The sequence below is a fragment of the Larus michahellis genome, chromosome 13 (assembly GCF_964199755.1).
Source record: "Larus michahellis chromosome 13, bLarMic1.1, whole genome shotgun sequence".
NCBI lineage: Eukaryota > Metazoa > Chordata > Aves > Charadriiformes > Laridae > Larus > Larus michahellis.
In genome coordinates this window covers 8,235,040-8,258,331 of record NC_133908.1, presented here as the reverse complement: position 1 = coordinate 8,258,331, position 23,292 = coordinate 8,235,040, and the positions used below count along the sequence as shown (strand labels likewise).

At 38.4% G+C, this 23,292-nt stretch overlaps 1 protein-coding gene across 11 annotated transcripts in view; it reads left to right on the top strand.

The window, feature by feature from the left end:
- The window catches only part of EP400 (E1A binding protein p400), a 51,556-nt gene that overhangs the window by 19,437 nt on the left and 8,827 nt on the right, over nucleotides 1-23,292 (top strand). For 3 of the 11 annotated variants that reach the window (XM_074606981.1, XM_074606978.1, XM_074606976.1), the window contains 32 exons: nucleotides 133-310; nucleotides 959-1,095; nucleotides 1,474-1,643; nucleotides 2,111-2,285; nucleotides 2,598-2,734; nucleotides 3,361-3,547; nucleotides 4,530-4,696; nucleotides 5,519-5,673; nucleotides 6,189-6,425; nucleotides 7,501-7,665; nucleotides 8,521-8,688; nucleotides 10,722-10,813; nucleotides 11,588-11,886; nucleotides 12,612-12,814; nucleotides 12,916-13,085; nucleotides 13,302-13,498; nucleotides 13,985-14,096; nucleotides 14,796-14,939; nucleotides 15,241-15,399; nucleotides 15,669-15,752; nucleotides 16,313-16,444; nucleotides 16,559-16,603; nucleotides 16,711-16,864; nucleotides 17,332-17,573; nucleotides 18,126-18,299; nucleotides 18,541-18,588; nucleotides 19,607-19,743; nucleotides 20,312-20,368; nucleotides 20,496-20,574; nucleotides 21,340-21,540; nucleotides 22,612-22,657; nucleotides 22,749-22,858. In XM_074606981.1, coding sequence (XP_074463082.1) covers nucleotides 133-310; nucleotides 959-1,095; nucleotides 1,474-1,643; nucleotides 2,111-2,285; nucleotides 2,598-2,734; nucleotides 3,361-3,547; nucleotides 4,530-4,696; nucleotides 5,519-5,673; nucleotides 6,189-6,425; nucleotides 7,501-7,665; nucleotides 8,521-8,688; nucleotides 10,722-10,813; nucleotides 11,588-11,886; nucleotides 12,612-12,814; nucleotides 12,916-13,085; nucleotides 13,302-13,498; nucleotides 13,985-14,096; nucleotides 14,796-14,939; nucleotides 15,241-15,399; nucleotides 15,669-15,752; nucleotides 16,313-16,444; nucleotides 16,559-16,603; nucleotides 16,711-16,864; nucleotides 17,332-17,573; nucleotides 18,126-18,299; nucleotides 18,541-18,588; nucleotides 19,607-19,743; nucleotides 20,312-20,368; nucleotides 20,496-20,574; nucleotides 21,340-21,540; nucleotides 22,612-22,657; nucleotides 22,749-22,858 — 4,761 coding nt within the window. The remainder of the gene's footprint in view (nucleotides 1-132; nucleotides 311-958; nucleotides 1,096-1,473; nucleotides 1,644-2,110; nucleotides 2,286-2,597; nucleotides 2,735-3,360; nucleotides 3,548-4,529; nucleotides 4,697-5,518; nucleotides 5,674-6,188; nucleotides 6,426-7,500; nucleotides 7,666-8,520; nucleotides 8,689-10,721; nucleotides 10,814-11,587; nucleotides 11,887-12,611; nucleotides 12,815-12,915; nucleotides 13,086-13,301; nucleotides 13,499-13,984; nucleotides 14,097-14,795; nucleotides 14,940-15,240; nucleotides 15,400-15,668; nucleotides 15,753-16,312; nucleotides 16,445-16,558; nucleotides 16,604-16,710; nucleotides 16,865-17,331; nucleotides 17,574-18,125; nucleotides 18,300-18,540; nucleotides 18,589-19,606; nucleotides 19,744-20,311; nucleotides 20,369-20,495; nucleotides 20,575-21,339; nucleotides 21,541-22,611; nucleotides 22,658-22,748; nucleotides 22,859-23,292) is intronic. The other 8 variants (XM_074606980.1, XM_074606986.1, XM_074606984.1 and 5 more) reach the window with 6 other exon arrangements.

Genomic DNA, 23,292 nt, shown 5'->3' with positions numbered 1-23,292 from the left:
CATGATTTCACAGATTTTGGCAACAAATGACAATAAATATTTTCTAGTCATTGAACTTTAAAATGGTTATGCTTTATGACATGCTCCCTGAATTTAACTCAGAAAAAAAGTATCAAATCATTCACTTTACAGGTAAAGTACAATACTCCGTCGCTACTGTATGGGCCCCTCAGAGAATATCAGAAGATTGGGCTTGACTGGCTAGCAAAGCTCTACAGGAAGAATCTCAACGGCATTCTGGCAGATGAGGCTGGACTTGGAAAAACAGTACAAATTATTGCCTTTTTTGCCCACTTGGCTTGTAATGAAGGTAAGTTCATTTTAGACAAGTACTGGGCCAGCATTATCTTTGTGAATTGTAGCCTCGAATCACTTTTTTTTTCTGCTGAACCATATCAGACTTTAGTTAATGCACAGAGTAAGATTGTGTCAGAAAAACTTTCTTAGATTGTGTGACATAGGGGTGCTTTCTTATCAAATACGCTGTTTGCTCAGTCTGCTGTTACCTTATAGGTGATAAAATTCTTCTGAAGCCTAGTGTACCAGTAAAAAAGCCTCACAAGTTGTTTAATGGCCAGATGGCCGCAGGTAGTTAAATTCAAGGAGTAAGCATGAACAGTTGGACAGGCAAGTCTGTCTTGTGTATCATCTCAGATAGTTCTAACAGTGGTGTTGTACTGAGGGTGGTGTAAGAATGTAAGTTAAGGCAAAGCTTGTCGTGGAGGTAGTATCTCAAGCTGTTGATCTAGTTGAGGGAAAAATAGGTGCACAAGTTTACTTGAGGTCTGAAAAATAATAAAGAATAGATTAGTCATTAAAATACCTCTGTTATTGAAACACACTTCTAATGATGAATTTAGTGTGCTGCACTTAAAAAAAAACCTCAGGGAAGAATATAAGCACATGAATTGTCAGGAGCCTCTTTCTGCTGTTAACGGCTGTATTTCCCTTTCTGTAGGTAATTGGGGCCCTCACCTTGTTGTTGTACGGAGCTGTAACATACTGAAATGGGAGCTGGAATTGAAACGCTGGTGCCCAGGGTTGAAAATACTTCTCTACTTTGGCAGCCAAAGGGAACTTAGGGCAAAAAGACAGGTACTGTATTTTACAACTCTTACACTGTTGTGTTTAGCATTTTAGATGGCAAGACTCTTCCTTTAACCTGCATCTATTTATATGTTCTTTAAATCCTGATGGGATATGAGAAGTTTTTAACGCTACAAGTTGGTTTACGAAGACATTCACACCTAAGAGTTCTAGATTTTCTAGTTTTTGGAACTCCCTTGGTATTGAGCAAACATGCAAAACTTAACCTGCTTTCTGAACTGACTATAATTCAAACACCAAGACTATCTTTTAGGATGCTTTGAGTCATAGCATCGTTCTCTTCTTAGTGGAGAAATAGCTGCTTGCAAGATACCTGAGAGTTCTGCCTTTACTTTTCTGTCTCATCCTCTCTTTCCTTTTCTGTAGGAATGGACAGAACCCAACAGCTTCAATGTGTGTATCACTTCCTACAAACAGCTGTTCAAAGGCCACACAGCATTTATGAAGATGCGATGGAAATACTTAATAGTAGATGAGATGCAACAAATAAAGAACATGACCGAGAAACACTGGGAGGCGCTTTTCAGTCTCCGCAGGTACGGAGCAGAGAATTGTTTTTCCTGCTGGCAGTGGGCTTTTCTCTCTTCATGTGACACAGTTCTCCTCTTAACAGAAAACTGATGGAAAACCTCTTGACTTGGTCTGCCCAAATTCCTGTGCAACATGCACCTGCAGAGGTGCCTTTAGTTGAAACAATCAGGATTCAGAGACATGCTTGGAATCTTTTTGTTGCCACTATCATAACACTGTAATTCTTCTTCGATGGTACTCCGCTCCCAAACAGATCCCCTTGTGTGTTCACCCCTCTGCCGTGAGGAAGCTAGTTTGGTGGTATCTTCAAGACTAAAAAGATAATTTATCCTAGATTTAATTTTATTAGCACTACTTATGTTTTCTGTGTATCTGACAAACCTAAAGCTACAGTGTTTGAGTATTGGTGTCCTTTTCATAGTGATAGTAGCTAAATGCTGTATTGATAAAAATCTTCTGTTATTATTCGCAGCCAGCATCGTTTGCTTCTGATAGACACTCCTCTGCATAACACATTGATGGAGTTGTGGACCATGGTACATTTTCTGATCCCGGGAATTTCCAGACCTTACCTAGATTTTCCAGTAAAAGCAGCTAATGAGGAGAACCAGGATTATTGCCATAAACTGGTCATCAGGTTACACAGAGTATGTTGTCATTTTTTTTCTCATCTGTTTTGCTACAGTAGTTAAGCTGTTGGGGGGGAATAGGAAGAAATGAAAAGATGTGGTTATGGAGATTTCTTTTTAAAAATAAGACAAAGACTCAGATTTTGAAGCATAACATGCGGAAGTTAAAGAATAAATTAATGGTTATACAACTGTGTGCACAGCAATATGATTGTATATGGCATATGAGGTTTATCACATCAAATGTCTTAGGTGTGAATTTACCTTCCTGTTGTAAAGCTGCATCTTTGAAGTGAAATTTTTTTTCCCCTCAATTATGAAATGTTTCAGATGATTCAGCCGTTTATTTTGCGAAGATCAAAGAGAGATGTTGAAAAGCAGCTAACAAAGAAATATGAACATGTGCTAAAGTGTCGTCTTTCTAGTCGACAAAAAGCTATGTATGAAGATGTCATATTACAACCAGGGTAAGGAGTTAAAACAATAAATAAAAAAGGCTGTCATTTTGGTGCTTAAGCAAGATGATAAATGATTGTCACAGTTGGAAGTGTTTCAGTGTTTTTCTGAAATATTCCATTATGACCAGTGAATAGAATATGATTACCTTGTAAACTAAAATTACAGGCAAGTGACAGTATGGGCCCAATGAAAAACGTGCATTTACCTCTGGAACTTAAAAATCAGGTTGTAATGGTTGCTGCTATTTTGTTTTAAGATTTGTCTCTAATGAGTGGTTCTTTATTTCTTAAAGCCCAAAGTGTTTCTTCTCCCACCCAACCATGTACCTGTGCTGTGATATCAAGAGGTTATTGATGGGTGCAGGGATGAAACAGAACCAAAGCAGGTAGAGGACAGGGAGCTGGTTAGGTCATATTTGACTGTAAAGTAGCACTGGTCCTTAACTTTCGTGTTTCGAAATTTACATTTGGTACAGTGCTACTTAAAACATTCTAGAAAGACCCAGGTAAAATCTAAGCTTGTTTTAAGACCTTTGCGTAACATACTGACTGCACGTTCTCACCTTGCTGATTTAGGGACATCTCCATAAAAGCTGTACTTAAATGAATGTATTTCTGTAAATATTATTTGGTAGAACCCAAGAAGCCCTCAAAAGTGGACACTTCATTAGTGTCCTGCATGTCCTGATGCAGCTGCAAAGGATTTGTAATCACCCTGATCTGATAAACCCCCGGCTGTCAAGTACCTCTTATGTATCAGAAACACTGGAATACAGAACTGCGTCTCTGGTACTGAGTGCCCTAGAAAGGGATATTTGGAAGGTGAGTAGAAAAGTAAACTGGTTTTTTCCTCTCCTGGCGACCGTGTAGAATTTTAGTACTTAATATTGTTCTCTCACACATCGTAAGTCTACTTGAAGTTTATAAATAGAAGGAATTCACTGTTCCATAACTGTGCCTACCAAGCACGTACTTGCTGCATCTCTTTTTTTGTAATGGTAGTTTGAGCTTTTCAAGTGGTTTGTAATCAGTAATTTTTCATGAACTCAACGAGAAATCAGCTTTGCTTTCATCATACTGGTGTTTGCAGGAATTTCCCGACTCTGAAAACACTCTGGGTGGCACAGTGCTTATGTACGACATTCTGTAATTTTCTTTCTGCTTTCAGTAGCTAAAGAAGAGCAAGACTTACTCTTTTCCATATAAGAGTAAATGCTCTGATTCGGTGACTAAATTAGTATACTTCTGTCAATCCATTTGAAGGACCACTATTTGTGTTATCATTAAAGACGTGATCCCCCCCTCTTTGAGAGAATCAAAGGAAATAATCGCATTAGAGAGAAGTATGAGTAATGGAGCAGATGAGAGGATCTTTTTGGTTGATCTTATTTCCGTCCTTCATATTTTTCTACTCCGAAATTATACGCGTGACATTATAGTTTGGCATTTGAGCTCAATAGTTAACTAACCTTCTGAGAGTTCTTCTTAATTATTTGGAAATTATGGTATGAATGAATAGGCGGTATATTGTTAAATGTTACTTGCTTTGATTTCCATAACTGGCTAATGATTTCAATTCTTTTTCTACTGATGCTGATGCTTATAATGGGACTATCAGCTTAAGATATATTTGCAAGGTTTCTAGACAGTTTGGGCTAATAATGAATAGTTTACTTTTTAAACTTACAGCATTTATTTCAAGTTAAAAAGTAAAATATAGAAAGCAAATTCAGCATAGAACATAGAGAGGACTTAACTGTTCTGGTCATCGCGTAAAATAAACCTTATTTTACATTGTCCCTAGGAATCAGACCTGTCTCTTTTTGATCTCATTGGAATGGAAAACAAAATGACTCATTATGAAGCACAAGTGTTGCCAAAACAAAAAGTTACTAGAAAGCTGATTGAAGAAATCTACAGCTCCCCTCCACCGCCAGCAAGGCCCAACCCAGTGAAGCTCAAACCAAGCAGGTATGTACGGCTGCCCTCCTTTGAAGCTGGAGTCACAGGAGGAAAACGTAGTTGTGTTGCTATATTTGCAGAGTTCTCTCTGGTAATGTCATTCACCCAAAACCTCAGAGCTGACTTTGCGTTTTATTATTCTGTTGCTTTCTTGTTTACCCTTGAAAATAAGGATTCTATTTTAATAGTTTTTTGAGGATTACAGTTCCATTTGAAGTTTGTTTATGGATTTCCCATAGTTTATACTTCGCCGGCAGATGAATTTTATTCTTGGGGTCCTTGTTTATGGCAAGGGAACGTTGTTTTGCAAAATTAACGGTGAAATAATTCTTCAAGACTAAGCTGGGCCTACAGTGTTAGCTGTGCATGCAGTGTTATGAGAGACATATGAAGTTTTATAGCAGGAAATTTTTAGGAGTATTTCTCCCCTAGTGAATTAGGGATCTCAAACTAATGTGGAACTGGTTTTTTGATGCAAAGGAGCTGCCTGATGACCTGCTGGCATGTTGATGCCTCCCTGGAATGACAGGAGAGCCCCATTCTATTTCCAGCTGTTGGGCTAGACTGTTTAAGCTGTTTGCTGTAATTCTAGTGCATCCTGCATTAAATTGGATGCCTGCTATGAAAGTTTTCTTCTTTTTCAGCCTTAGCAAAATTACTTTATAGAATGTCCACATTTGAAGTTTGCTGAAGTGATGAGTCTTGTCAGTCTGTGAGAAAGAGATTGGCCTCTGATGTGATCAGTTTATACTTTCCTTGGGTGATGGAGTTTATTTTTAAAGTTCAAACTACGATCTTCCTATAAATTTGTACTTTTCGTATTCTTTTCAGGTTGTTTCAACCTGTTCAGTACGGTCAGAAGCCTGAGGGCAGGACTGTGGTTTTCCCAAGCACTCAAGTTCAACGCACGGTGACCACAGCGACGGTAACGCAGCAGGGACAAGTCCGAGGAAGATCACCCATCGCTACAGTGTCCTCAAATCAAGGTAAGAGGGTTAGCGCTAGGTTAGTCACCTTGAACCTCTGCATTGACGATACAAGTTAGTCTGTTCCTAGAACTCCTGTACCCTCTAGCTTAATGGTCTAGAATACTAATGGCTTAAAAATACCAACAGACTAATTGCCAGTAAATTGCCCCACTAGCTTCTACAGTATGATCTTCCAGTATAATGCAAAACTAAGCTTTGTGTAACCTAACTGTTAGCGTAAATATGGCACAGTTGGTATTTAAATCCTGATCACATGTAATATTCTGTCAAAGATGGGAATTTACACTGCTTTTGTGTATTTGTTTAACCTTTAAACAATGCTTTCCAAATATATAATGTTGTAAAAATAGGATGTAGTAAAAGGTGTGGCTAGAAATCCCAGTCTGTAAGGTCAAGCCATTCCTGTAGCCGTTTTAATATCCTGTTGGAAGGTTTCTTTTTAATGCAGGTTGTTTAAAAGAGCGGAGCTAAAACCTCTAACAGCTTGCACAAACAACCCTTATTGATTGCAGCCGCAGCAGCACAGTTTCAGACAACTCAGGCTTCCACCAGTGCTCCGAGACACCAGCCCGCAGCGACCTTCAGCGCAGCGACTAGCGCAGCCCACCCTGCGAAACCGCGGGGCCAGACCTCCGTGCCGGCCACGCAGCTGGGCCAGTCCCAGCCCCAGCCCCCCCCGCACACCGTCCAACAGAGTGTGCTGCCCCAGAGGCTGGTGCTCACCTCCCAGGCCCAGGCACGGTTGCCTAGTAAGTGGCCTCCCCTTTCCAGGTTTCTCCCACCTTTGTACTACAACGAGGTTAAGTTACTAGGCACCCTAAGAGATGTGTACAGAATCGTTGTTTTTTTTTCACTCTTCTGATTAGCCTTGCTCAGGGCATTGCTTATGACCAAGGAAAATCGAAAATTGGATAAGAAACAATAGAATTGCTGTGGACATACATTAGCGGTGTCAACTTAATCTCCTGTTTCTGCATGTTTCTTCTGCTGGCAAGACTTCCTTCAGACCAAATGTTTTAGCTCTATCCTAATTATTCCTTTCATATTAAACACTAATCCATCTGCTAAAGGCCTCTCTCGCAGCGAGAAACGTCGCAACTGTTAGGCAGAGAAAAGCGATGAGGCTTTGCTTTAAGGTTGTATGTGCACTGCCTATTAGCATGTGTAGAGAGTACTGAGCACTGATGTATTAATTTTATCTCTGGGGTAATGCACTGCCTTTACAAAAGCTAAATTTTCACGCCAATGTTTTCTCAAGATCACAAAACTTAATGCTTAAATGCCTCTAACCTTTCTGCATTTAAATCACAAAAAGCTTGGTCCTTGTCACATTAAAGCTTTTTGGTTTGTCTAAGTGCAGATCGCTTAATATAAATCACGTTTCATCAGCAAATTTCAGGCCATTTCAAATGTGTATTTACAGTGCCACATGTGTGAAAATTTTTGTCTCTTCCTTAAACCTTCCTTTGTGCTCTTGAAAAGGCAGTGAAAATCAGTTCAATGTCTTTACTCGTTCTGTTACAAAGTGTCACATGAGTTTTCAGGTAGCTCTTAACTTTTTTGCTAATGAAAGTGATAACTTCTAAAATGTTGATGTCCTTACCCTTTAAACAATCAGCTTTTTTCCAGTTTGTCCAATAAATATAGAAAGCAATACCTGCTTAACTTTTATATGACACTTTTGATGCACTAAGTATAATTATGCATGGAAGGCGCTTCAGCACCAGTTTACTAACCAAAACTTTAGACTTGTGAATATTGAACAACCTGCCTCCCACTTTGGTTTTTTTTTGGTTTTTTAATGCCTGTTTCCCTCCTTAACAGGTGGTGAGGTAGTAAAAATAGCCCAGCTGGCTTCTATAGCGGGAGCACAAGGCAGAATTGCTCAGCCAGAGACCCCAGTAACACTGCAGTTCCAAGGGAACAAGTTCACTTTATCACATAGTCAACTTCGCCAGCTCACCGCAGGGCAACCCTTGCAGTTACAAGGTACTTATTTCAAAGCAGGGAGTTTTCCGTTATTTAGAATGCTCCTGTTTTGATATAGGCAACACGTTCCTTGTTGCTGTATGTTGAGATTTTTCCATCCCCTCTGCTTGTACTGTTATGCTCTGCCTGTTTTCTGCGTGAGACAAGGATAACAAGGTAGCTCTGTTTTGAAAAATAAATGCCTATCAAATGAAAGCTGTGATTATTTTCTTTTTTTTTCTTTTTTCTATGTAGTATTTCAAGATTTTATTAATTTGTTTTTACATGTAGGCAATACAGCTGAAGTTAAGGTGAAGCATTATTTCAGATAAACTGCCTGGTGAGCAGAAACAGACAAAACTGAGGACGTTCTTGGTTTGTTCTGAAACGATGTAAATAATACTTCAAGATCGGTGGGCCTCTGAATTTTGAGCCACCTATTAACCTGACCTGAATGCTCTAGCTACGATATATTTTGCCCTCAGATTTCCCTTGCTGGGGAAATAAGTGCTGCCAAATGCAGGAGAACCTGGAAATCTTGATTCTCTGCAGCCAACAAAACAGATAGAGGGAATGCTAAGTCAGGATTTTTTTGTTGATTGGATTTAGTCCAAACTCCTTATGAAATACCTAGATTTAGAATGATATCTCTATATCGTGAGACTCTTCTTTAACTATGAAGCCTTTAAGTGTTTCCCTCCTATCAGGTATTATGGAATATTAAATTGGATTGGTGTAATGAACTTGTCTGGGAAACTTTAACATAGTTTGAAGCAGTAATGATCAGTTTGTAACAGCAGTATCTTTTGCTAGAGAACACTATTTATTATTTTCCATTCTATCCAGCCTAACTTTTTTAAAAATCCTCCATTGCAGGAAGTGTTCTTCAGATCGTTTCGGCACCTGGTCAGCAGTATTTGAGACCTCAGGGTCCCGTTGTCATGCAGACAGTTTCCCAAGCGGGAACTGTTCAGAACGCGCTGAATGCTTTAGGAAACCAGCATCAAGCAGGTGTCCCAAGTTCCACAGCGGTGACACAGCAAGGTAGGCTTCCTAGCCTGAAGAAATGTCTCTATCTAAACATTCCGTGACTAAAATCACATTGATGTATGACTCCAAATTGTTATAGATGGTAATTCTGTAAGTTGAGTTCAGAAGCAGGTAAACTATGGAGCAAATCCTTCTGATTTGTGCATGATGTATACTGGAGTTCTAGATAAATTTTTAATACAGAGTTAGAAGAGCTTGAAACTGTTTTAAATACGTAGAATTTTTTTTACTAATTTTGTGTCTTAGGTGAGATTTTTGTGGCTAGAAGTGAGTTTGAAATACTTTGTTACTGTTTTTCAAAGAAAGATCGGGGTGATTATTTTTCTATACTGATAGAGAATGTCCAGCAATTCTCTCCGTTTTTCCAATTGATTTTGCTTTTATCTAATTTTCCTTGCTTTGCTGTCTAATCAAGCTACTGTTTTCCCATTCCCTCTGCAAATACTGCTTAGGTGTTTGGTGCCTTGCTGCAAATGTGGTCTGTTCCTTGCTTAAAAACACGATTGTGATGTTGATCAAAAAACAGCAGAGAAATTGCTGTCTAGGATGCATTTACCACAAAACAGCAGATTGGTAAATGATGATAAATGCAATGCTAGGAGTTCGTTCCCTGGAAATGGCCATCTGCTGTAATTTTCTCAGGATATAAGCCGTTACCTCAAAACAGACTGCTTACTGCTCCTTTTTGGGGTATGAATGTGCCCTTGAAGTTCGTATTTTGACTTTCTGAAGAGAAAAACATCCTGTCATAAAATGGGAGAGGAAGTTTCAACAGCCTCCCAGTTGTCGGGAGCTAAAGGATTTCTGTCATAGTTTGGAAGATCTGTGGCTCAAATATTTCACCCTCCAGCTCTGATTGCATTACAGGTACTCTTAGTGTGGCCACAATTCAGAATGAAAATTGCTGTAAAATTTCTACAAAAACTCCCACATCTTACTACTCTCATCATGGTGACAAGAGAACTCCATTAAAAGCAATAATATCTAAAGTACTATTTCCAACTGATAAAAGAAAATGTTACTATTTTTGCTGCTTGTCTTTGGAGGAAGATGTAAAGCATATTGAAAATACTTATTTTGACTTTCTGAATTCTGGATAAAATGCCGAATAAATTCCATTGCATTGGGTGACTGAAAACTATAATGGCTGGGCTCAGGTGTAGCTGTGTAGTAAAATTGGATTTATGCTGGCTATCTGTATTAGCTTGTTTGTAATGAAAATGCAGAAAGGCAAAGCTTAAACCTCTGCATACTCCTTGGAGTCTGTTATTCTTAATGTAAGGGCTGACACCTGCTTGTTAACTTGAATGCAGTTCTTCGTGGCTGTATTGACTTGCCGCTAAATACAGTTTCACGGTGAGTAGAGGAGGATTGTGTTGCTTTTCTAGGCCAAATAATCGGTGCTGATGAGCAATGCATTCTGGCTGAGATAGAAACCTATATATCCTATCAAGAAAAGAACTCCTACGCAGCGTCTGTAGCCTGCTAGTACATGAAGGGTATTACTGTAGTTTCGATTAGTTCACTTGTGTGTAATAGTTTAGTTGGCTGTCTGGGAAAACATCTGCGGGCAGGCGAATTCACAAGAATGCTACTGTGAGGCTCCATCATATAGTTTCATCAACTTGTAGATATACTGAATTCGTATGTTTTCTGAAAAATCGTAGATGATTTGTTTACGATAAATTAGAGCAATCTTTTCCTGATTTAGAGTATAATGTCTAAATGTTAATACCTGTTGCGCTGTAGATGACGTTTTGAATAAACTGAATGTAGCAGCTCTTCGTGCAAAGCAAAGTAAAATTCCATTGATCTATCTTGGATTTTTGTGAAACCAGTTAGTGTAAATATCTGTCAGATATCTGATGTGTAACAAACTACAAATTTGCAATACCCAATGGACATTTAGACTAAAAATGTGTCTGCAATTATGATGCGTTACAGTTATGAAATATCTCCTTACTGAAAAGACTAAATGAAACCGATCTTCAGAAGAATAAATATATAAACACAAGGTTTATCCTCAGTTTGTATTCCAGGTAGAACTGCAGTTACTAATTTGTCGTCTGGTGACATGGGAGCAGTGTTAAAACCAGCACCTACACATGGACAATCACAGGTACTTAATTTTTATTTTCATACGGAAACACAAATTTTCAGCATTGATACTAAATCCGTACAGTAGTTAGAAGCTATAATTTACAAAGCTGGAATTAATTAGGTACTCTGATGATTACAGCGTAGGTAAAAAACCCAACTTTTGTCAGTGTTTCAGGTTGACAGATCTGTTGCATTTTCATCTATAATCCATAGTTTAAAATAAATTCTGGTTTATAAAAGCAGCTAAAAGCTTTCCTGTGGTGTGATAGCAGACAGGTTCTTATAACTGTAATATATTGTAATTATGTGGTAATACATAAATAAAGGAATTGTAAGATTTTCTGTGTGTTTTGAACACAAAGGCAACTGGGAAAATTTTTATAGATTTCTCATCTTAACAAGTTTTTTAGAAGAGATACTCAAGCAACCTATAAAGCATAGGGAAATATCAAGTGTATGTTAAACTGTGCGAGAACCTGCGCCTTACTGAAATGTCCCAAATATAAATGATTAATTTTATTTCCTAAACTATGAAAATGTACCTTAGAAAATGCAAGTAGATACTAAACTAAGATAGAATTGACTCTTTAATATGAATTGAACTTAGTTGTAGTCTTCAAATTTTATCTGGAATTTACACCTTTTGTGATTGGTCTAAGTAGTTGTTATAAACTTGATGCTGGTGGTATAAAGCAGACAGTACTCTGATCCTGGTAGCTTCATTCTAAAGAAACTCAAATTCCGAAGTGACTGTGATGAGTGGCAAATGTTTTTTCAACTCTTCTTGGCAAAGGAAACGTATGAAGAAAAGAACCGGCTTTTGAAGGAGCGCCTGGACAGAATATTTTCAGGCAATGAGCGCCGTTGTTCCCGGGCCCCAGTGTATGGCAGAGACTTGCTGAGCGTTTGTTCTCTGACTGGTGAAAGCAAGCCCTCCCAGCCGTCTTCCAGCGAGGAGAGCAGCTGGAGGTGGGCTGGCTTTGTCAACTGTTGCCTTTCTTCAAGTGCCTCTGGAGGCCCAAGTAACCCATTGCAAGAAATGATCCTGACTTTGGTTCAGCAACAAGAATCTCTAAAGGATGTTGTTAACAGGTAATGTGTGACTGCCTTGTAAGCCTTTACCACATTTAGTTATTTCTGAAATGTTCCTTTTCAAAAAAGCTTTAAAACCTTGTTTCTGTTCATGAGCTTCTTTGGTTTAGCCTGATTTATTTAGCAGTAAAGGGCATGCAGTATAAACATAAAAATAACAGTCACTTCTGTTTCTTTTAGGATCTTTATAATAAGAGTTTTCAGTGCCTCATTCCTAATTTCAAGCCCAAATTCAGCTGACCATACTTCAGTTTACATTCTTATGCTTTGGATTTACTTCCGAGTAGGTACCTCTTGGAGCCAACCAACAAGAGTTAAGACACAGAGACATAGCTAAAGCTGACATTTGGTGGGTTGTGTGCAGAGCAATAGCTGCAGTTTTCTAGAGACATGAAATGCAATTAGGACTCCTCAAATTGCTTTTAGTAAGTTTGGTGTGATGGGTGTTTCTTGTGTTTGAGCTCCAGTGACCAAATACAGAGGTCACAGTGCAAACACCTTAGCGGAAGCTATCATCAAAGCAGGCAAAACAAAACAAAAAGATAAAGGCAGATAGAGAATGTTAATACTTTGAAGGTATACAACGCTTACTAAGTCACCTTAACAAAGTGGTTAGATAATAGTGTAAAACTACATGGTTGACAGGCTGAAAATTATAGCTGCAGATGATCGTTTTGTATGTAATTTTTAAACTGGTTATTCCCTTGTTTTCACGCTTTACACAGGGCTCTCTTCGTATTGCCAGCTGCAGTTGCTGCTCCCCCGTGTTTGTATGTAGCGAATCCCCCCCCTTCATACAGTCACAGACTGAAACTCCTGAAGCACAGTCTCAAGCAGACGGCGGCTCCGCACTTGCATCAGTTGCAACAGATTACAACTCCTCACTTGCTGCAGTTCCCTGACCTCCGGCTGGTGCAGTATGACTCAGGTAAAGGAGGACATGTGGTGATAATATTTTGGTAATTTCCTGTTTCACAGGAATGGAATGCCTATATAAAATGATTATTTGTTTTCTTGTTTGCAATATAGGAAAATTAGAAGCTCTTGCTGTCTTGCTTCAAAAGTTGAAATCTGAAGGGCGCCGTGTGCTGATTTTGTCACAGATGATTCTGATGTTGGACATATTGGAATTGTTCCTGAATTTCCATTTCCTCACATTCGTGAGGATTGATGAATACGCCAACCATGAACAACGGCAGGTAAGTTTGCCCTACCGGTTGTCCACTGGCACAGCAACATGTGCTGCTCAAGCTTTTATACACTGCAGCAGGGGAAGGAAATTTGCCTTCTTCCTTACTCGTTTTGAAACACTTGACTTTTTTTGTCTGTTTTTGATTAAGCTATAGTGAATTTGGATTGGTATTTTATTTTGGTGTATCGCTTATTTACTCCTTGCTTTTATGCTGTTTATGTAGGAGCTGATGAAAATTTTCAACAGAGACAAGCGCATTTTCTGTGCCATCCTTTCCTCTCACAGTCGTTCCACTGGAGTCAATCTTGTCGAGGCAGACACCGTTGTGTTCTATGACAATGACCTAAACCCAGTGATGGATGCAAAAGCTCAGGAATGGTGTGACAGAATTGGAAGATGTAAAGATATCCATATATACAGGTGATGGTTACAGATCAGTCACCGCTCTTTAACGTGCTTTCATGTGAGGTTAATTCAGATAGTGCTGCTCTGTATGAGCTGAAATAAAGTGGAAACATTGCTGAAAACTTCATCTCACTTCAATAAAAAAGATGCCAGGTTATTGTAGGAAAATGTGGTATTTTTTAATGCCAAATGTAATTAATGAGTCATACTTGCATGGCTTTTGTCTGTTAGTTTACGTGGAATTTTTTAAATGAGGTGGCTTGGTTTTGTCTTTTTTTCATTACACTAATTATTAAAAGGAAACTTCAAAGTAGAGGTATGTGTTTTGTTCTTGGCCTGTACCAGAACTAAAAAAACCAAACCCACAAAACCCCACAAACCACGACATTTTAAAAGTTCAGTGTTATTCTCTGAGGGCAATTTATCTTTTTGTTTCCAAAAGCTGTTTTGGAAATGACTTACCAGATTTCAATTCTTTTCTTTTTCTTCTTTTTTTTTTAGGCTTGTCAGTGGTAATTCTGTAGAAGAGAAGCTTTTGAAAAACGGCACAAAGGACTTGATCAGAGAAGTAGCTGCTCAGGGAAATGACTATTCAATGGCCTTTTTAACACAGGTAAGTTAATATCCAAAATGTGTTCAAACACCCGTGTTGCAGTGTTTAATAAATTCAGGCATCAGAATTGGAGTGTTTAATACCAGTTTACTAGAAATCTGTTTGGGCTAGAATTGATAGGTAAGCATAGTAGATCTCAGGACTGCTTGAATTTTGGCGTTAGGGCCGCTTTCTATCAAATGCTGTCTCTCTGCTTTCATTCCGTTACTTGCACACTGACGCACAAGCACCACCTGCGTGACTTAATATACTCTGGTTTCTGGCACCATGCTGCAAAATTCTGCAGCGTATGTAAGGATGGTTTCAACAGCTTTAAAAAGGTGAAATATGAAGTTTGGGTATTTAATGAGATAGTCTCTGAAGTGCTGCTGTGAAGATGCAGAAGACAGTGGCTGCCCATCCAGAAGCTGGTCCATCCTCTTTTAGCACTCCCAGTATGGTGGTGCAGGATGAGACAGTGTATATTTCTGACTTTCCTGTTTATGAACTGTTAACACTTTATTCTACTCTGTCCTACAGAACAGAAAATAGACAATTTTTCAGAAATAATGAATAGAGGTTTATTTTTTCGTTACTCAGTCCATAGTTTATAAGGTCACTTGAACCTGAGCTAATTCAAAGTTATATAAAAAATGGAATAGTCCTGAAAGCTGAATGTACTTTTTCTTTTTTCTTCTTTTTTTTTTTTTGCTTACCAAGCAAACAATTCAGGAATTGTTTGAGGTTCATTCTCCTATGGAGGATTCAGGATTTAGAGTGAAAGCAGAAGAATTTGTAGTACTTTCTCAAGAGCCATCTCCAGCAGAAAATATTTCACCTAAAGTCGCAAGACCATTCATAGAGGTAATTATTAATACATACATTAAAAATACAGCTGTGTGACCTTATTATTAAACAGCTGCCATATTTTTTTATTTGGGTAAACTGTCAATTTCTTTTCCCAGTATTTTTATGTTTTGTCACTTTCCTTGTAACAAAACTTCTAAAAGCCCATGGTTGAGTTGTGTACTTTCTGGGAACTGTTTCTCTTGCCTCAGCAGAGACTTATTCCAGAAATTTGTGTTGGATTTCAGTGAAGTTCTTACGGGGTTTCTTTCCATATATTTGAAGTCTTCATGATTTTTAAAATATGTCTTTCTGAAAGGCCCTCAACAGTATTGAACAAGAGGATGAGGAATCAAATGATTGCATACAAGAAATAGGACCCGAGTCAAGCATTGAACCTTTAATCACAGAGCTCTGTGAGACAAAATACAATGACGAGCCCTCACAGCTGCAGGAGTTAGTTGCTGTTGTGGATCAGGTACAATGACTTTACATGAATATTTGGTTAAAAAGTGGTGTTTAGTTCAAATATTTCAATTTGTTTGCAGTCTGGCCTTAAAGCAACTCTGTTGTCTATGGGATTGATACTGCCGTTAAACGGATGGGAAATCTCCTAGTGACTTAAGACGTTAAGCCGTCAGAGAGGGAGATTAGTTTTAAGGAGAGCTCTGATATGCTGTCCTTCAGTTAACGTTTCTTGTACTATCCTCAATACTAACTTTTTTTTTCCTTGATACATTCTCTCAGCTGACTCCAATTGAGAAGTATGCTTTGAATTATTTAGAGCTCTTCCACGTTTCAGTTGATGAGAATGAGCCACGGTTGAATGAGGTAAAAAACCAAATCTTTCTTTTCCATGTTGTTCTGTCGCACAAGCAGGTTTATATTTTCAGTGTGAAGTGGAAATTTCTCCAATGACGTGGAGTTCTGTGATCATCTCTTGCTATACTTTATGAATACCAGAATGCCTTAGAGAGAGCTTATTATTTGGGGATTTTCTTGGTTTAAGCAGGTGTCAGTTCTTAATTTCTGTTTTATAAAATGGGAATTACTTTCTTCAGCACAGCTCAGCAAATATTTGTTGTACTCCAACGGTAGTGGGGGAAAAAATTTCAATCATTTCAATGAGCCTGTTTATTTGGGTAAAGGAGCTGTGTTCTGGTCGTCTTAGTTGTTTAACTGAAAATCTGAGTTTGCTTTATTTTGAGGGTTTAAAGACCCTCAACAGAGACCAGAAAATCACTTCTAAATGATTGTGAAAGTATCTGTTGAGAAATTGCTGTAAGATTTCTGTGCCTAAAAATGTCAAAGTTTAAGGAGTTTGTCCATAAAAATACAAATCCAGTGTCTGTTACTGCATAAAGTTTATAACGAGTCTGACTTTCATCTAGATGGAATTGAAAACTGCAAAGAAAGCGTGGGAAGTCCAGCATATGAAGGAGTTAAAGGAAAAAGAGCAAAAAATGCTTTGGGAGGATGAAGAGGAACTTCTAACATACACACGGGAGGATGCATACAATAAAGTAATTCATGATTAATCTTGGTTTTTTAATGGTGTATCTTAGTTATTCTGAGAATACCTTTTCCTTCAGGGTTCAGTTGTATCATTTGAACTGTATTCTCTTTTTGCTTTCTAGGAATATGTCTACGAAGGTCCAGATGGACAAAACGAAATAATGCCAGTAAGTAAAAGCAACACCAGGCAGCCTAAATAGGCTTTTTATTTTTTGAAAAATAAAGATCAGTGGAGTCTTAATATTGCAGTAACTGCAAATTTTGTTCTCTGCAGCTTTGGACTCCTCCCACGCCACCTCAAGATGACAATGATATCTACATTGATTCTGTTATGTGCCTGATGTATGATACCACCCCTATTCCAGAATCAAAGTTGCCTCCAGTGTATGTTAGGAAGGAACGAAAACGACACAAAACAGATCCATCTGGTAAACGTTTATTCAAAACTCTTCTGAGATTTATTGCTGAAAGTTTAAAAAAAAAAAAAAAAAAAAAAAAAAAAAAAATCAGGGTTTTTTTCATACCTCTTGCATGTCTGGTCCAGTAAAGATCAAATTTGCAGGTTTGAAGAGATGAAAATTCTTGTCTCACTGTGGTCTCAAAGCAATAGAATCACTGGAAGCCCCAGTTCTTACAGTGTGTCTTTATTTAGACATAGAGGTGTTTTTAAAAGGACACTTCTAGAAAAGAGGCATTCTGCTATGTGAGTTAGGACATGGCTAATTTTACTTTATGCCAGGCTCTTTTTAGTTACTGACAGTACACTTTTAAGAAGCAGTGGGGAATACTCTGGACACATGTAGGAACGTTTTGCGGCTCTAAGTAGCAGAAGAATCAAAGAATGGTAGTAACTATTTACCAAGAATGTTGGTTGTTGGGTTTTTTTTTGTCTCAGCTGCAGGTAGGAAGAAAAAGCAGCGTCATGGAGAGACAGTTATTCCGCCTCGTTCACTTTTTGATCGAGCAACTCCAGGAATGTTGAAAATGCGCCGAGAGGGCAAAGAGCAAAAGAAAAACATCTTGTTGAAACAACAAACGCAGTTTGCAAAGCCTTTGCCGACTCTTGTCAAACCAGCTGCTGAGGCTGGACAGGATAATCCAGAGTGGTTGATCAGTGAAGACTGGGCACTTCTGCAGGTCAGATGATACCTGCACTTGCTGCTGTTATTTATTGTATTTTTGCTTCTAATTTCAGAAATGGCTCTTTCTGCAGTTTATCTCTTCAAGGTTATTTCTAATCCTTAATGGTTAGTTTGGCATTTTGCTGACGTAGCTCAGAACATATTGCCTATCATTTGTGTTCCTTTAAGGAAAAATTAAAGGTTAAGCTACAGAATGCATGATTAAGTCCTATTTTTGTTGTGGAGACCACTTACTGTTGTTCCAGATCAGTTGTGCTGCCTGAAATAATGCAGCTAAGGTTCTCCCCACCTTTGAGAAGAGATCAGCACTTGAATGGCAGCTCTCTGTTCCCCTTATACTAATCCCCAAGTGTTTTCCTGCACGTTAGCCTGCATAATGGCATTTTATGCTCATTTATTCTCTGAGAACGTAGGTGAACACGTAGCCTGAGCCCTAAGCTATCTGTATCGTTGTAGTAATGGTGTGTGGATACCTGCAGATAAGGGTAGGTTTGGAACGATTGGAACGATTTGTTGTCTGAAGCTTTTGTACCTTTATCTATTGTAGGCAGTGAAGCAGCTGCTGGAGCTTCCGTTAAATCTTGCTGTTGTATCGCCAGCACATACTCCCAATTGGGACCTTGTTAGCGATGTTGTTAACTCCTGCAGCAGAGTCTATCGCTCACCAAAACAATGCCGAAACAGATACGAAAATGTCATTATTCCAAGGGAAGAAGGAAAGGTGAGTTTACATAGAATGATGCGTCTTTTTTTACCTTAAGTTTGTAGAGTTTTTTTCCTTATCTCCGTAAACACTTGTTTTTTGTTAAATGTTTCAACAGTGTAAATAAATAACTTTTAAAAGATTATAAAATTATCCTCATCAGGATTTCCACTTATTTTATGTGATTTCTTTGAAAAGAAAAAGCAGCTGAACAAAATCTTCCACAAAAGATCATCTAACTTTCCTTCTTATTTTACAGCTAATGTACGAAGCTAATCCTAAAAAGAAGACAAAAAGTATTTATAAGGTGTGCATTGGTATTCTTTCAAAATCAAATCTAGACACTGTGGTATTTAGCAGCAATGGAGGTGGGCAGATAATTCATATGAGATCCATGTTGAGTGTTACTTGAGTTCTGAAACATCAATTAAAATGCCAAATTTATTTTCCTTTCTTAGTTGTTACAGTGGATTGACACCAGACTTCAGCTTTTGGATTTGGTAGATAAATTTTAAGTCATACAAGAAGTTTGTGATTTCACTTAAACTGTAGTGGGTATTTTTCCACCTAACAACCACCATGTAACTCGTCCTGATTATTTTGACGGTACTTAGATCTATAAAGGATGTACTTCATGCTAGGGTCTGAGCGGATTACGAATATATAGTGAATTTAATGCTTGAAACACCTTTTAGTAAATGAGGATGATAGTATGCTACAGAAACAAAAACAAATTCCATGATTATAAGCAACTTCTTCCAAACCATACAGCAATTTAGTGACAGAACTGGGTAGAAAATCTAGAATTTCTTGGCTGTAGTCCCATTCTCTGACTAATAAGCAGGTTTGTCCCTGACTGGCAGTTTCGACTTAGGAGAAGCCAAATGTTAGAGTGGCATGGTGTGCTGGATGTTAACGTAGCTGTGTTGGGAGAGCAGTGCAGTGATGGTTTTATTATATTATGTGTGCGCTATGCATAACTGTAAACTAACGGGCTCTTGGTTTGGGTACTGAATTAAACTTGCAAAATCTAAACTAAAGCAAAGATTCTTTTTCAAATTAGAGTTTGCCATTTCGTATGTCCCCAAGTGCTGATGCCAGTGTGACCGTGAGAACTGCTCCTTATTTTGCTCTTTCTTTATATATTTCCCATAGAGTTTTGTGTAACAGTAAGTTATCAGTGACACGAGGCAGAAACCAGTCTGTGATAGATATGTTGGAGTACGTTTTTAAATAACCTACAAGCGCACCATGTGTTTATACATAGACAAAATGCCACGTGGGTGTGTTCGCAATTGAAAGTTGGTTTGTTTTCTTTTTTTTAGACTAAAAACAGTCGCCCACTTCGTACCAATCAGATCTATGCTCAAGATGAGGGTGCCACCCACACGCAACTTTACACTAATCATTTTGAGATGATGAAAATGATTGCAGGGAAAAGAAGTCCACCTATCAAACCTCTGTAAGTTTAACTGGGATCATTCAACGTCCCTGTCACCACTGATCTCCTGGAAACTCTGTTCTGAATTGCGCTCGCGACCGAGAGTTATTTTATGCTCTGTTTCAAATTGCTGTTTTGTTTCTCCGTTCTTGATCTCTTACCTTGCATCCTGGCCTTCAGTTATTGGAACATCTTCATATTTCATGTGTTTGGGTTAGCTTTTACTCGCTGCATGAATTTGTTTTGTGTGATTAAGAGCAGAAGAGCACTCCATTGTTGTGTTTGGGTTTTTTTAAATCTACTTTATAAACTACACTTTCCATTTTCCTGAATTGTAAACATTTTGATGTCTATGCTGTTTAGTAGTACGTTGTTTTCTATGTATATTCCTGCAGTAACTTTTTCGGTATTCATTTAATAATTACCCTGGGTCTTTCTTAAAATGTCTATCTGTATGCAGGCTCCAGTACTGGTGGGAATATCATGAAAACTTCGCCAAAACTGCAGTGTCATCCACTAAAACATGTGAAATTAAATATTGGTTTTAAGTTGTTTCTGTCTCCAGTAATACGGTTTTGCTCAATTTCAGACTTGGCATGAATCCTTTCCAGAAGAATCCAAAGCATGCATCAGTGCTTGCAGAAAGGTGGGCACTCTCTGACTTGAAAGAGTTACGAATTGCATAAAAGTGCCTTTTTTTTTCTTCTTTTCTTTTTTAACTTTCAGTTATATATTTTTAACGATCATGTGCTTTGTCTTGTCTTTGTTTATAGTGGAATCAACTATGATAAGCCACTTCCTCCAATTCAAGTTGCATCCCTCCGAGCAGAACGTATTGCAAAAGAGAAAAAGGTACGGTCTCCATCTCAGCCATATACATGACTGCAGTAATTAAAAAAACTAAGCAACAGAGGAAGTACAAGAGAAGATGCCTCCTGGGGGAAGTTTGGCCGCGCAGTAGATGTTATGGGCAGCTGCAAATTGTTCATGTACTAAGGTTTAGATATCCAAGGTCCAAAGTGGGACCTTTCCTTGGGCCTGTATGTCACACTCGTTCTTTAGAAGCATCTTTTTGGAAAAGATACTAAAAGTATGTAAAAATCTTGTTTTATTCTTGACCATTTTGTAGCCTCCTTTCTTGTATTATTCAGAAAGAGATGCTTGTCCTTGCTTGTCGATGGCAAATCGCTTGTTGTGCTATGTTTTAAGCCATATAGAATCATAGAATTGCCCAGGTTGAAAGGGAGCTTTCAGATCATCTAGTCCAACCATCGATCGAACTCTGACAAAAACCATCACTAAACTATATCGCTAAGCACTGTGTCTGCCCATCTTTTAAATACCTCCAGGGATGGTGCCTCAACCACTTCCCTGGGCAGCCTGAATAACCATGAATATATATATACCTTTACTTTGAAACTAGTTAGGTCACGTAACTTGCAGCTAGAAAATTACAGTGAAGACAAATTTGTGTGCTGTATCTGCACGCACACGTATATAATACATCCTTGGAATTAAAAGGGTTTTGTTTGTTGTTCTGTTTTTTTTAAAAAAATACATCCTGATTGTTATGTGCGCTATTTTGAAGACTCTGAGGCTCACACCTTGATTTCCTAGGCTCTGGCTGAACAGCAGAGGGCTCAGCAGCAGACAGGCCCGCAGGCGCAGCAGCAGCAAGCCGGCCAGCAGCAAGCTCAGCAGCCAGCCGTACAGCAAGCACAAGCCCAACCGCAGCCGCAGGCTCAGGCGCAGGTAGTTCAGCAGCCACAGGCAGTGGTGCAGACTGCAGCAACTACTGTGGCCAACACAGCAGTACTGGTAAGAAAGGGAGAACTTGGTGCCTCTGATGTAGTAACTTCAGTTCTTCTCTGTGTGTACCATATTTACGTGTTTTGTTGTCTCTGGAAAGTGAGAATTTTAGGTCAGTATAGTGAGATAAAGGTTATTTCTTTCTTTCTTTGTTTTTGTTTTTGTTTTTTTTTTTTTCCTGAACATGCTGGATGTCTTTGTTCTTATTTATTAAGACTTTTTTCGTACTATTACAGCAATAGGTCTTGGCATTCTGAGGTGGAAAAACACCACTGGTGGAAAATCTTTGCAAAGATTTTTTGCCTTTTTTCAGTTTAGACTTTAATTTAATTTAATCAAGTCTGAGCAAATACATTTCCACTGTCACTGAACAATGTTTATACAGAGAACTTGGGAGAATAAAGAGAACGTAGCTGAAAGCTACGCCGTTAAAGTAGCTTAAAAACCAAAGCTTTGTTAACCTTTGCAAGGCAAGTGGAATGTTGCATCTTACAGGACCTATCATGGTTGTTTTATTGCAAATCTGTGCAAAATTTTCATGGCTTCGTTAAATCTAGAGTCTGTTTTAATGAATCTGATGGCAGTCCAAGGCTTTTGTTTTTAGAGCCGATCCAGTTTGCACGCTAACGTGTGCAGGCAGTGGTGATTTTGTTTTCTTGTTGAAAGGCAAGAATACTACAGCTTTTACAGAAAGAGACAGAGGATGTGTTCTGACCCATACGTATTGCTCTGTCTGCTGCTCGGTGATGGTCGTGTGTGAGTGGTTGTCTGTGGTGCACCAGAGAAATATATTGCTCCCTTCTTCTGCTAACAAGTATGTCGTATGACTGCTATTTACCAAACATTTGACTGGTCTCCAATTGCTCGTTAGCATGACAGAATCCTAATATGTCCATCAGTTGCTGTTGATGTGTAGAATGAATGAACAACTGCAGAAGTATCAGTGCATTTTATTGCATTTTTCTTATTTTGTCACTTCTAGAATACAGCATTGTGTTAAACAGCATAGTAGCATAAGAGCTATATTGAGTTTTCTTTTATTGTTTTGCTGAACTGTTACCTCAATTGTCTTCTAAATAGGCGGGCACGATCAAAACAGCAGTTACAGGAACAAGTATACAGACTGGTAAGAAGACTTTATAATTAGGCATTGGAGATGATAGGACATTCGGATTTTCATTTTTAGATTCTCACGTTTAATCTTGGCTTGCTTTCAGCTACAGTGAGTGGAAATGTAATAGTGAATACCGTTGCTGGAGTCCCTGCTGCTACCTTTCAGCCCATCAATAAACGTCTGGCTTCACCTGTTATACCTGGAACGCTGACTGTGAGTAGATCTCATCTCTAGTTGTGTCCCTGGACTGATCTCGGTTGAGCGTTTTATCAGCATATCTGTTTTGTTCTTTAGCTTTCCGTGTTACCAGAAACTTTGCTTCTTGCAAATTTCACATGTGTCATGTGATTTTCTAGCAAACCCCTCTTCCTTACCAAAATATCAGAATGCACCGGGACAGTTTATCAGAAAAAGGTGTCTAATAGATACTACTGTTAAAAATAGTTTGTAGACAAGTGCTGTCATAGGCAATATATTATGCCATTATCATTCCCAGCCTGTAACTGTTTTGTGCTTTGTTAATTATTATCTTTATTATTATTTTAATGACTTAAGACTATGGAAGATAAAGCAAAAAATTGAAAGGTAGTGAAATCAAATTTCCATAATGTAGTTAAGGGTTTGGTGATCAGCCTGTTTGAAAAAGA